The 14,194-nt window shown below is 45.7% G+C and overlaps 1 protein-coding gene across 2 annotated transcripts in view; it reads left to right on the top strand.

Moving 5' to 3' along the window:
• The window catches only part of CEP89 (centrosomal protein 89), a 1,224,823-nt gene that overhangs the window by 1,076,679 nt on the left and 133,950 nt on the right, over positions 1-14,194 (top strand). Inside the window, exon 18 of one of the 2 annotated variants that reach the window (XM_078670561.1) lies at positions 10,988-11,157. The exons of the other annotated variant lie outside the window; for it this stretch is intronic. Coding sequence (XP_078526687.1) covers positions 10,988-11,157 — 170 coding nt within the window. The remainder of the gene's footprint in view (positions 1-10,987; positions 11,158-14,194) is intronic. 2 annotated transcript variants of the gene reach the window in all.

Here is a 14,194-nt window from a genome sequence, read left to right as displayed (position 1 = left end):
GTACAAGGGAGAGATACAGTGGACATGAATGGGGCAGAGGTAACACATGAGGAAAACTGCAGGGAAAGATGATAGATGATGGGCGAGTTGAGAGATTCTGGGGAGTTCGTGAACAGTGCAGGTTAATGGATAGGTATAAAATAAAAGGTTCACAGAAGAAAGGATATGCGAAAGAGAAGAGGTGCATGAGTCTATGGAGAAAAAACAGAAAGGTAAAGGAAAGAGTTGCAGTTAAAGGGCCATACTGGCAAAGAGAGATGATTGCGAAGGGGATACATGGACAGCAGAAGGACCAAGCATGGGATACTTGGAGGGAAAATGCAGATCGCCATAGGCTAGGTGAGCAGAAGCAAAGGATAGGCATGGGAGGAAGAGCTGTAAAGTCCGAAGAAGTGAAATATTAGTATGCGAGGTAGAACAGGTATATTGGATAGGAGAGGTCATGGGAGGGGGGAAGAACCTAGAGGTCATTATAATGTACAACACAGTAGGGATTCCACTTTCCACCCCTTTCTGAAAGGGGTCATGGAGTAGAACGAAAATATTTACTGTGGGCCTGAGCCCGCCCTTTGCAACTGCTATGTAATTACATGTTATTTGTTACAGTTACATTTTCATTGTTATTTGCTCAAGCATTATATAACCCACTGTTGAGAGCTATAACAGTTATTAAACTGCCCTAAACTGAAGTTGTAGGTGCAAGCTTCAGACAAGACCCTATACGAAATTGACGGCCAAAAACAACCTTTACAGCCCGAGGTAGAAGGACTATAATGTTACTAGAACAATCCACCCACTGAGGGTGTTCTAAATTAAAAAGGGAGAAACCTTGAAATGTTGGAAGAGAAGATTTGTACCAACTATTAGACCCCATTCAGGTGGCTAATAGGGGCTACCATGCCTCAAATTTAGAGGTTGAGATCATTTGCCCCTGATATCCCATGGTCTGTCCTACTGTGGCTCTGCAATCTGGGCCAAGTACAGCCCCTTCATCGGTTGACTCTCAGTGGTACTGATCGCAAGCCGTCACAGGCTTCTCAGGGAAGTAGCGTGGGGGGATGCTTTAGCTCAGCATTCCACAAACACATTAACATAATAATGATTGTCCATCTCAGTACTTTACTTTCAAGAAGAAAAGCATGTTAATACCCAGTAGAACTATATACTACACAATCATCATTAAGAAGCAACTTAGTGTTCTGGGTGCTTAATGTTGTCTGCGCCATTTCCTTCTATTAGCTCTAGTTATTCCTTTAAAGTCTGAGCGGTACCCTCTGAGGGTCAGGATCCAGCATGATTAGGCTCAGGTGCAGATTACCCCTTACGCTCTCAATTAGTAAAGTCTTTCTCAGAGTCCACTTTATTTAAAAAAGCGAGGGTACTCAGTCAGTGCTTGGGTCAGTGCACTCGGACAGCCGAATGTCTCCTGATCGCCTTCCCCTTTCTTCCGCTTCTGAGAAAGCACGAATCACCAGTTCACATCTGGGCCTGTTCAGGAGGTCATATTTCTGATGAAGCAGCTGTTCCGTGTGCTCCTGTGACTGGTGCGGCTCCTCTTAGACATGTGACAGCTGTTCTGGGAGACTTTGGATCAGTCATAGGTTTAATAAACAGGCGATTGAAGATCGATGCAGCCTGCTTGGGCATATTGGGTCAAGAACGGGGCGGCAGTGTAGAGGCCAGTCTCAAACAGATGGCAAGACCCAGCACAGGCCCCATCTCTGGCAAGTGTGGCCCAGGTCACTCTGAGGTTTCATCTTTGAGTGCATTGGCTCAGATCTCACTGTTGAGGATCACAGCCCCTACTTGGCTAAGGCTATCTTCGGTCGCGCTGCACAGTTCCAGCCAGGAACCTCAAGAGGAGAGGCTGCTGCCCCAGTGACACCAGGGTATGAAGATCTCTCTTTGCAGTCTTCCTCTTCTGTTAGACCCCATCACGCCGGGGTCAGTCTGCACCTTGCTCCACCCGGACAGTCATTCCTCCCGCAGCGTCAACTGGTTTCTAGGCACTTCAGGACTGGTAAACAGCTCTTGGAGCAAGAGTTAGTTTCAGCAGATATCCCCTCCTCAGCCTGATGCAGGCTGCCAGGCAGACACCAGCTCTGGTTGCACAGCAATCTTCCAAGTGATCTGTGGAGAACTTGACTGAAGAGAACTTGGAACTGGAGCAATGAGTGGGTCAGTGGTCTCACTTAGATACAGTACAGGAGATGTAGATCCATGTCTGCACTTTCAGAACCAGTTTGAGGTGGTTCTCCTTTTCAAGTGTCCTTACCAAGTTGCTCTCTAGACACAGCCTTTGTGTAGGGCGATGCTGTGCGCAGAAGGGTTGTCTCCAGCCAGAAGCACCCACAACAGAGAGGCTTGAGGTTTTACACCTGGCTGAAATCAGCCAAAGTGAAGAATGTTATGAGGGTAAGTCTAAAGGCTGGAGCTCACCTAAGGGATTCCATTTACCTTGAACACCCTTCACCACCTCCATCTTCCAAATGGAAGAATAATTAGTACAGCCTTGCTCAGCCAAAAGTCTAATTGAATGTCTAAAGGAGCCTTGCTTCTTCTTTCCTCACTTCAGTGTCTAGGTTTCCTCCAACCATCTTCAGGAATGTCAGCAATACACTTCCACTCTCTGGGGAAAAAACTCACTTTCATCTTGTACAGCAAGTCAATCTTGGGGCGTCCAAAATGTATCCCGCAGGCCTCCATTACCCTGGCTTACAAACACACACCTTGCATAAATTATACATGCCACATATACTAGGAATGTTAGTACTGCGATCTGGGTAAGCTCACAGAAGCTGAACTTTACACGAGGAGTAGGCCAGCAGACCTCCACTCCAGCGACACAGATGAAAAGGTCTGGTCACAGCTTGATTCACAAAACACTACACTGACACCACTGTTCTGTGCTAAACTCATGATAGGAACAAAAGTTCACTGTCAGTTCAATGAGAGCACGCTTGGTGTGCCCCTTCAGGTCATGAATGATTTACTAATTTCAAGGGGCAGACCTATGCCTCTGCCCGCACACTAGTTTGGTGTGAGGCTACAGTGAAAGTAAAAAAACAGGATACTAAATATATAAAATTAGACTCTCGGGGCAGGGAAAACATGACTGTACACCATTCAGGGGTCATTCCCGTCCCAACTGTAAGCTCAACAAGGGGATATTTTTCACCTCTCTGTTCCACATGGCATAAATTGAGGTTTGCTTCTATTGCCTATAATGTCACTTGGGAGCCTCGTTTGAAATTCACCCTATTCTTAACTAACCATGCACAAAACTTGTTTATGATAACCCAAGATTTCAGCAAGACAGGGCTCTGTATGATGCATGAGTATTTTATTTACATTGATTTTTCCATGCTGTCAAAAAGAATATTGAGTTAGTTATTTCAGGTGATTAATTTGAAATGTTGGCTGTTGGTTGGTGGAATCTGCTTATCAATGTGCCCCTTTACAAGGCTTCCCATCTCATCTGCCAGCTGTGCATGCCTAAGAGATTGGAATGTCAACAATACCTAGTAGTCATGTTTTTAGATCAGGTACTGAGATCTTTACATGTTTCTTTCTTGGTCCCGCTCGTAAAGCATATTTTACTGCGGTCAAAATACTATTTTTAACATAATGGTGGTAATCGATTCGATGTACTTTATTCCGGTCAAAGATCATAAAAGTAGCACAAAATATCAAAATACTTCACAATGCTTGAAAACCAACAATACAACAATCTCAAACAGCAAGGTTCACTAAATGTTTTGGTAATCAGAGGTGTGTGTAAGCAGGGTGTTCGGTGTGACTTTAGTACTTTCAAGCACGCACGTACCCGTTAAAAATAGAGTTTAGAAACGGATATGCAGAATGGCCTTATTGCAGCGTGCGCTCTGTCAGATAAAAAGTCCATCCTGAAACGCATGGATTACCCTTAGTGTTGCTGGTTAATAATCAGAACATGTGTTTGTGTTGGACCTACAAGTGAAACATCGAGCTGTTTAAACAGTGGTAATGAGTTTTGCCTGCTGGGTTCACTGAACACGGTACGTGTTAACTTTAGAGTAGAGTGGGCACTATTAAGAGTACTTTTTGTGCTCCTAGTCTGGGAACAGGGCTGTTCCCACTGGGGGAACTGAGGTGACCATTGAGTGTGTTGGGAACACTAGGAATTGGAACAATGTGGCAGTCTCAACTCCAAAAGAAGGGTGGCGTGAGTGTTCATTTAGGTTGTAAATGTGCCTGGAGAGCACTGTTTTGTTCTGCGGTTGCAGGGAAAAGGCTGTTTTTCTGATGGATCAAAGTTCTCCAAATGGAGGGAAATGTGCTAATACATATTTCCGCTAATTCTCTGCAGAAGTATAACAAAGGGGCAAAAGGAATACCCATGGAAACCTATAATGTTCATATATTTCCAAAAGTAATCGTTGGAAAATGGTGAATCCCAAAATCTTGAGTCAATCTACACAAATTACAGGCACGAGTTCAGTGCTTTAAGTGTGGCAGGTCCTGCACATGCGTCGTCATGCCAACGTGGCCCCAGCATGATGATGCAAGCATATGTCATCATGCATGTACGCGCATGTGCATTGTCGCAGTAAATATTCAAAGATGGCGGGTGGCTTTCTGAAGCAGTATGGCAGCAGCCCAGGAGCAAATTGAAGGCTTCCAGAGTCTCGAAAAAAAAAGTTAAAAAATAAAAACAAATGTGAAGAAGAGTTTGCACAAGTAGGGGTAGTAAATAAAGAGTCGCTGGAGCTGCGGGGGAGGAGCAACGAAGAAGCAGGGTGGGTGTTTAAATTAAAACAAAAAAAGACAAAGCACAGTGGAATGGGGCGGTGCCTTGTAAGCAACAGACGAGCTTTAGAGGGGCTGTGATTTTGGAGAGAAGCAGCACAAAACAAATGCCGACCAATGGAATATTCGCCGCAAAGAAAAAGTAGTTCCCTATTTAGGCAGTGGAAGAATACAAGTCATCCATTCAAAAGATGGGAAAGGGTTATGACAAACACAAGAAGATGAACTAACGACATCAAATAAAGATGCACGCAATAAGGTTGACAAGAAAGCCAACCAGTGATAAGGAATGGACTAACCCAACGCCCACTGTAAGTATTGCTAATGTTCAACAGACTGCTAAAAGCTATCTGTAGGTGAGATGTAAAAAGCACACAAAAAAAATCCTAAAGCTGGCTAAAAAAACACTCAACACTTGCTGCTAGTTGCACAACTTCCTTTAAATCAGATAGCTCCAGCCCTCTACCTCTTAGCCCCCACCAGTCATCTCCGTAGCTGGAGTTCACCTTTCTAAAACAAAAAATATATCAGCCATTTGTTTAAGTATTGATAATTTGTATGGGCAGTTGCTTGAAGCCAAACATGAATTTGTGTAAAATCCTAAGTTTTCTTTGTTCATCATCATTCTAGTTGTGTTTACTTTCATAACCATTTATAAATGATTCGGATTGCTCTAAAATGCTGTTAAAGTGAATCCTTCCTAGATGTGCTTTTAAAGTTTATATTTCATAAGGGAAAATAATGGTTGGCCTTGTTTTCTCTATTTTTTTTAACCGAAGATACTGGTCAGGCTAGTAAAATACTAGCCAAAGCTGGGAACAGCCACCAGCTTAGTTTTACACACCCTGTAAGCAGGTGAGGGCGGAGTTATGAGGATGCTCACACACAACTGGACAGCGAAGCACTGGGCACTGTGGGGAAGTGCTCCTAGCACTCTGATTCCGGCACTGTTGGGATGTGAATTCCTAATGGTAGCACATGCAGGGGGCAAACTCAGGGCTCGATACTCAGCACCTATCGGGGAGCACCGGGAATGCTCTCATCGTAAGCTATCCAGCCCAGAATGTCAACAAATGGTCAGTGTCGAAGAGCTGCTGAAGCCCGGAGCGCACAGCGCTGGTGAGATGAGCCAGGAGGGAGTGGGAAGAGGAGATGGGGGTCTGGGCACGAGCTGTGAAGTAACTGTATCCAGCTAGACCGCTCTTTTCCGGCCCACCGTCCTCTGCTTATTTCCTTTTGTAACCCTTAACCAGGCAGGATGCAGAAGGGTCGAGGCTCCCCTGGGCAAGCTCTAGAGGGCATTGAAGCCTCCTTGCTGGCAGAGTGGAGGGGAATGTGGTGTGGAAAGGATGGATTGGGAGAGGAAGGGCAGCTGTGAATGGAAGGGGTGAGGAATGAGATCAGAAAGAGGGATTGGGAGAGGAAGGGCAGCTGTGAAGGGAAGTGGTGAGGAATTAGATCAGAAAGAGGGACTGGGAGAGGAAGGGCAGCTGTGAAGGGAAGTGGTGATAAATGAGATCAGAAAGAGGGGTTGGGAGAGGAAGGGCTGGGTGTGAACAAAAGAGCTGAGCAGTGTGGTAAGCAAGAGGTGGATAAAAGAAGGTCGTGAGGAATGAGATGGATACAAGAAGGACAGGGTATGAATGGGAACGGGGAAATGTGGTAAGAAAGGTGATAGACGAAAAAGACGATTTGGATAAGAGAGGTGAGGTGAGGAATGTGGTATGGGTGGGAAGGATAAAAGGACAGGGTATACATGGGAGAGGAATGTGGCAAGGAATGGATGGATAAAAGAAGGACAGGGCATAAATGGGAGAGGCTGGTAATGTGGTAAGCAAGAGGTGGATAAAAGAAGGACAGGTTGTGAATGGGAGAGACGAGAAAGGTGGTAAGAATGGGATGGATAAAAGAAGAGCGTGGTGTGAATGTGAGCAGCGAGGAAGATGTGAGGGAGAGGTGAGGGAGGAGTTCAGGATGGTGGGACTGGGAGAAGAAGGGAACCACGAGGAACGGTAAATTGGGACACTGAAAAGATCTGAGTAGTTGACAGTGAGAGAGAACAAAATAAGGAGCTCAGGATGGATAAAGAAGTATACAGATAAATGAAGAGACAAAAAAGGAATGGGCAAGGAAGTGATAAGGGAAGAGAGGAGGATGGCTAGAACGAGCATGGAGGAGTTTGAAACGGGAGAGGGAATCTTTGGAGAGAAGGGACTACAAATAGGAAAGATGTGATGGACCCCAGAACCATATCAGTCTGTGAATTACTGGGGCGAAGGCAATATTGAGGTCTCATGCCATGCAGTACTGGTGGACGTTATGAAGCAGAATTGGGGGGAATTGCCTGGAAAGTAAACTTATTGGGAGCATTGATGTGAAGAAGCGTCCTCAATGTCCCATATTTCATTGTGCAGTATGGCCTGATGTTTCTATTCTAAGACATTTAAAGACCTCTACCGTGGCCTGCTCTGCGCACAGTTAAGCCACCACGGAGCTCCCACAGTTCATCTCTTTCCTGACGTACACCATACACTGGTATCGCTGCACTCAGACACTGAGGGGGCTCTCACGATGCACCTCTTTGGACCTACAGCACAATTCCACTCGTATGGTGGTGAACCATGGATGTCTCACAATGCCCCTCTATCCAATGAAGTCCCAACCTGACCTCATCCAGTGCACCCCTCTTCTGTAACGTGTGCAGTGCCATCAAGCGTGTTCACACAGTCCAATTCAACCTTGACCCTCCTCATTAGCTAACTACTTTACAGGCCCTGGAAGATCTAGAGTACACCCATCCTAGACTGTTGAGGCACAAGTACTGAGACAACCCAAGAGATCCTAGAAAGCACATTTAGCCTGGACCAAAGTCTGTATTCTCACCTAAGTAATGAGGCATGGGCAGAGCTCTCCCAGTGCGCCTCCATGCTGATTTCACAGCACTACAGCATGCACATAGCTCTCGCAGTGTACTCCTATCCTGATTTGCAGCATGCGCTGATAATTATTAGCACGGTACTGACACATGCACACTGCATCCCCAACGACATATTTTGTAACCTACAGAGTGTGCTGAAGTTTTAAAACTGCTGTGTTCTTGCAATCAGCCCATCCCAGCAGGTAGATGACACAAGATCCCCCCTATGGGAAGACACTTCAGTTCAGGAGGATACTACTTCTGCAGAGATCAGCTTCACATGCCAGAGGGACCGACTGTTTTTATCTTTTTGAGAAGGGTAAAATGAGAACACGTTTTTATCTTAAGAATATCCAGCCGAGATTCACTTAAAGTAGGCTACCTAAAGGATGTTCCTTTGTTTTCATAAACTCAAATACATGACATATTCCACTTCATAGAAGTTAGCAAAATGAAACCATTCAAGGGGCATCCACTGAATGATGTCAAAATGTTTACAACCCATCATCAAACAAAGGGACAGCTCGATCCTTGCTGGTGATGGTTGATGATGCAAGGTTGCGTAAGGGCCTAGATGTTTTTATCTGTCGGATGTGCAACGGGGAGCTCTGAATCCATTCCTGCTGCTTCCTTTGCATCCTTACACCTGTTACACCAGTATTCAGAGTAGGAAAAGTAAAAGCACAACTACCAAAGGAACTAGTGTAAACCCAGAAGGGTGCATTTGTGCCACTGGACAAAGGACACAATCAAAGCGCCGGGAGAAGGTAATTCTGTCACACAGGCTGGAGGTCCTGCTAGTCAAGTGTAGCGGGAGGAAACCGGAGAGCCGAGATCTAACAGGAACAGATAATAACAGAGGGTGAAGCAGAAGTAGAACTTTTTTACACTGGCATTTTCACACTCTTCTCTATGAAATTGCTGTTGTCTTTTACCCTATTGCTCTTCTCGTTCTCCTTCTCAATTCAGGTTTTCTCTTACTTGCATCTCTTCTTTTCGTCAGCTTCTGCCACGTAAGGATACCCTAAGGCAGGAGGTGTGAAATGTAGTTCCAGGGACCAGGGTCAGACTCGTCTGTAGGGCAGTCTGGGAGTACCAGGAGGGCTGGTCTGACAGGTCAGTGTTAGGGCTGTTTTTTGGGGCTGTTTGTGGGCTTTAGTGTTATGTTCCCTGATATTGCAACACAAATTGCCTACAGCATGCACAAATGCATGCAGTCGTCCATGCATTGAAACACCAACGCAGCATGCAAGTTCAAAACTGCCTGGATTTGCATGTAGGCCTCTTTGTTAGCTAACTGGTCCGCTAATGGGTTCCACTTTTATTTTGGTGCCCGGGCCTATTTTCTGTCACAACCGAGCCTTGCCATATCCATGAAGATTTTCAAAATACACACATAAGATTAATTTACATAAAGTAAAACTAAATGGGACTCATGTGCCTAATTGGTGGTAATCCTAAAAATATAGCGTCAAACGTTCCTTATGCTGAAGACCTCTGCTCCAAGGGAGGCGTACAAGAAATTAAACAGTAAATGTTAATAATTTGAAAGCATTTTGCTAGGTAAATTTTAATTTATCTTGTCAAGTGGTTCATTGCATACTGCCCAAATAGGTGTGATAGAAACGTTTATCTTGATGCTAGCTGATTTGTTACTCTCCAACCAGTAAGGCTCGGTTTAAGAACTTGTGGACCACAGGATTCCAGTGCACTTGTCTTAAGCCACACTCGTAGTTACATAGGCCACGCCTTTTGTAAAGGATCCTTATTTGTGTTAGATCACTGCTCCTTGGAAGACCCTGCCCACCTTATTCATCCCACTTAAAGCACTAGGTAGGTCTGCCATACATGGACTCTGGTTCATACTACTTTTTTTTATTCATACAAGAGCACAGACCAAATAATAAATAAATAATGTTATAATTTAATTAAATTAGTCACCAAAATTCCCTGCAATGGTACTTTCGATTCCTCATATTTAACAACCATTCATCAAAGCGCCCTATACCTCACCCGTACTTTAGCCCTTTCTTCCTAATAGCAGCTTCCAGCTGATAAAAATACTATAAACGTTCCCACCACTGTGGCATTCTAGACCTGGGTTTCTCACGTTCCTTCTGCTATAGAATTCTCAAGTGAGTGTGTGCATAGAGGCAGTGCGCATTCTTTCAGGAACTCACACCGGTGACTTCTTAATCAAAGTGTAGATGGTGGATGAGCAAGGGAAAGTGTACAATTTAAACATGATAATGAGTTTACCCTCTGAAGCCTCATTACTTCTGGGTGGAGGGCGGTCACTGAACACCAGTGTACGTTAACTTTGGAGTCCGCAGTCACAGCTGCCTTTCTTGGTCCTTTAGTCATCGCCTCCTGGTAGTTTTCACTTCCTTTGTTCTCCAGTTGTTCATATATCCAACATGGAAACAAAGCTAGCCTGCTCCCTGGCTTGCCAACAGCACAGCAGCTTGTGACGGACTCTTGAGTAAATGCCTTATTTCTAGTTTGGTACATTCTTAATTTTCCATAGAGGCTGGTTTGATGTATTGTCGTCTGTCTACAGTGGTAATCAGTTCAGTTCAGAAATGGTAATCATGTTGACTGGACATTACAGAAGTCACTGGTGTGTGAAAATAGCCATTCATCTTTGATCACGTGTCCACAGCGCTCATAGGTGTATTGTGTTAGCAAAACGAGCCATTGGGAAGCTAACTTAACTGACACTGGGCTTTAATGGACTTGTGTTGGTATTATGACATTAGACCAACTAGCCATATTCAGTGAATTGAGTTACTTCCTTATGCGAATAGCACTTATTGTCAAATTCAAATATGCACCCCAATTTTTCTGGTTTCGCACATGTCCAGCGCAATACTTAAGAGCGTGGAGCGCATGTTGAAGCGATCACCAGCGATATGGCTCGGTGAGTGAACGCTCAGCGCCGCCACTCTCTGTGATCTGCAGATCACGGGTTCGGATTCTCACCATGGCCAACTCGGTCTTTCATCATTACGTGGTTTGTAAGCTGGGTTAACATTGCATGGTTTTAAGATCCAGACTCATTGTATGAAACGCCATAAAAAGAAAGTGAATTGGTATTGTGAGGCATTAAAACGTACGTACCTGACTTTGTGCAGGGCACGAGGGAGCCGCCGCGGTTGGGCATGAGGGTGAGGGAGCCGCCGCTAAGCGCGCACGGGGAGCCCGCCGGCGCGCTCCGCCCGGCCGCGTGCGTGCTCGCAGCCCGCCATGGCCACCACTGCTCACGCGCCTTCTCTCCCGCAGGTGTACAAGGAGAGAGCGGCTCTGAAGGTGGAAGGCATCCAGACCCGGCTCAGCGAGCAGGAGGAGGACTTCGCCGGGAAGGCGGCGCGCTACCAGCGGGAAATGAAGCACCTTCAGCGGATGCTGCTGGACCGGCAGGAGGCGCTGGATGAAGTGCTGCAGCAGAAGCGGTAAGTGCCCCTCAGTCAGTGGGAGGAGGTGGCGGGGGCAGCTGCGCCGCTGCGGGCGCTGGCTCTCCGCCGGACTGCCATCTGCTCGGCTTCTGATGCACAGACTACGCTGTGTGGAGGCGCTCCCCTCCCCCGCGCCCCTCGAAGGCAGCTTCTGAAAACGACATTTGGCGGAAACTGAAGACGTTCTCAGAATGGGAATAATCCGTTCCTATTGCATTTCTTGTGAATTACTTAAGAAAAGACAGCTGACTGGCATGTATCTAGGACATACTATTCCAAAACGCTAACGTTTCATTTTGACCGCTTCGAAGCGCTGTCTTGTCTGCCTGTGGTAACTTCTAGTGAGCGGAGTCACGTAGGAAGCGTGATGTCAGCAAGATGAGTGTTTTGAAGGCCATTTCTTTACGGACGAGCATTTCTTCAGTTTTAGAGCTTTGGTTATGATAGCACAGAGGATTGTCTTCTGAGTCTCTGTTTAGGCATGGGTGTAATTTAAGCTAGAAAGGAGATTTCCATTTACTCTTGGAAGACTTTTCAAACAGTTTTCATTTATAAAGGCCTGGACTGTACATATATATGGTATCGGATTGTGGTGCCTTTTTGGAAAAGGCTTCAGTCCTGCAGAGCAATAGATAGTCCCGGCAACCTCCGTTATCTTCCCAAAGCATATATTTGGCTCAACTTTTTAAAGAAGGAAATAGCAACAGCACACATGTTTTGAAAAGTTTTTGGTTCATATGATGTACGTGCTGTTCCTGTCGAGCAGAGCTCTAAAATTAACAGCAATAAAATAAGCTTCATGCCCCCCTCCCCTCCCTTCCCCCAGGAATCAGGGTACCAATAGGTTTATAATGTGCTAAGTGTAAATGAACGTCACTACCATCGATCAGGTTTCAAAACAGTTGCAGGCAAGATTGTGTTCACAAACACTCAGCTAGGAACGTCTTTCAAGCCTTGTATACAAGAACTAAGAGTAGCACTTATCTTCATTACCCCTGTTTGCCACCTATGTCATGGTTGACCTCCAGATTCTTCGCAACCTTCTGTGAGGATGCATAACCAAGGACTGCATGTAGTCCTTCCTTTTGATCTAGTCAATAATTTTCCATTTCTGTGACGCAGTCCATCATCAAAGCAGTCTTATGCACAATCACACGTGGATCTACATGTACTCACTACTGCTTGATTTGTATATTAGGCCACTAGTCTATATACTCTAGTTCCGCACCCTCCATGTCTAGCGGCATCCAAATTAGTGGATCTGAGACCAGCTGCCTCAAGCATGTTTTTCTCATGGAAGAGGAAGAAATGTGTCTGCTCGATTAGGGCATAAGCCAAGGTCATTCTCATTACAGGTAGTGGGGTTGAGGGTTCCTTCCATTAAATTTTTTGCAAGTATTGTTAAGAGCTCCAGAATCAGTGCAGAACACAAGACATCTTGGAATTGTATTTGAGGCATACATGTCATTTAGTACCTAATTAAAGGCAGTGGTCAAAACAGCAAACTATCGTCTATCCCTCCTGAGAAGTTTAAGTAGTCTTACCCCATCCCCCTTGACCTGGAGGCTATCCACTGGCTTCCATCCCAACAACAGATTCACTTCAAGATCCTGTATTTCAGACTAAAGAAAGAGGCTTCTGACTTGCTGCACCCTAGTCTTGTGCTATTTCCTTCCCACGAGTGAAACAGTTTGCTTTAATATGCCTGATGACTCCGAAAAAGATGAGGACAGAGTCCCCAGGACCCTTTGTTCAAATTACGTGCAAGGCCAAACTTCCCAATCTGACACTCTAGCATTTTGACGGTCTGTGGGAAGCTGTCTCTCTATATAGTACACTGTGTTGAGAGAGTCCAGTGGGTCCCCAATTGGTTTACAGAAGTTAAAGTATATAACACTAATGCACTTTTTTTAGTTGTAGTGTGGACGATCAGTTAGGTATATCAGAGAGTAGTTCTAAGCATTTGTTGTACTCACAGAGGCAATAAATGAGACACACACTCAAAAACTAAATCGAGCCTGATTTAGAAAAATAGCACTTCTTGTTATATGTGTTGTAAAACCAAAAACTTCATTCAAAAGTAAGAACTGTTTTGTTAGCAATTTTTTTTCAGGTTTGTAAACTTTAAAAAAAAATGGGCACCTATATGCACAATGCAATCTTATGGAGAGAAAAGACATATATGCATAACAGTAAGTACAGTCGGTTTTAGGGGTTCACCTTCTGGGTTTCGGATTGTAGTGGATCAAGGTCCAATGTACTACCAACAGTTCTTCAGGAACTGCCCGGATTTAGCCAGGAGCAGGGTGCTGGTGAGGTTGGTAGCTGTGCGTGCTACGGAAAAGAGTGGCCACCTGGAAACAGGCTGCACAGAGGGATTAGTCCTAGAGTATCCAAATGGGGCTTGGGTCGCAAGTGTCCTAAGAGCAAGGGAGCACAGCTGGTTCGTCAGTACCCAGGTCGGGCGGCTCGAGGGAAGAGTGGTTAGGTCGGCTTGGCTGGGTGCGAAAAGAATATCCTTGTGGTCGGGGTAAATAGCTGGCAGGGGCAAAATCAGGACAGCTGGGCCACACACAAAGAGGGTCAAGGTGGTTGTGACGTTACTCGACGGCTGCTTGGTCGTGGTGCAGTGAGAATTAGGATTAGACTCTCCCTGTTGGTGTTTGGTGCAGGCCTTGTGGCACCCCAGGTATTGGTGCTGCACGGCCACGGTTGGTCCTGGTGTCTTCACACTTGGTGGGGAGACAAATCTGACCCTTCAGAGCATGGGGACCTCTTCCTGGCTGTCTGCGTTGTCGGTCGGCCAGGGGAGCTGCAAGAAGATGGACTGGACCCTGCTCTTTGGTGCCTGTGGACTGCAGTGGAGTTTCTCTTTTACTCCAAGGCAGAATGTAGGAGATTTTCGAAGTGCTGGCAGGGTACCCAGGAATGCTGGCAGGCTACCCAAGCCTGGTGGCAGATCTCTGGCTTGCAAGATGAGTCACTCTGTTGCAATTGTTGAGAGAGTTGTGAGCAGGCAAGGTCTTGCGCCAAA

This window comes from Lissotriton helveticus, chromosome 12, assembly GCF_964261635.1.
Source record: "Lissotriton helveticus chromosome 12, aLisHel1.1, whole genome shotgun sequence".
Classification (NCBI taxonomy): Eukaryota; Metazoa; Chordata; class Amphibia; order Caudata; family Salamandridae; genus Lissotriton; species Lissotriton helveticus.
Note: the sequence above shows the minus strand (reverse complement) of the source record. Positions and strands in the feature narration are given on the sequence as shown.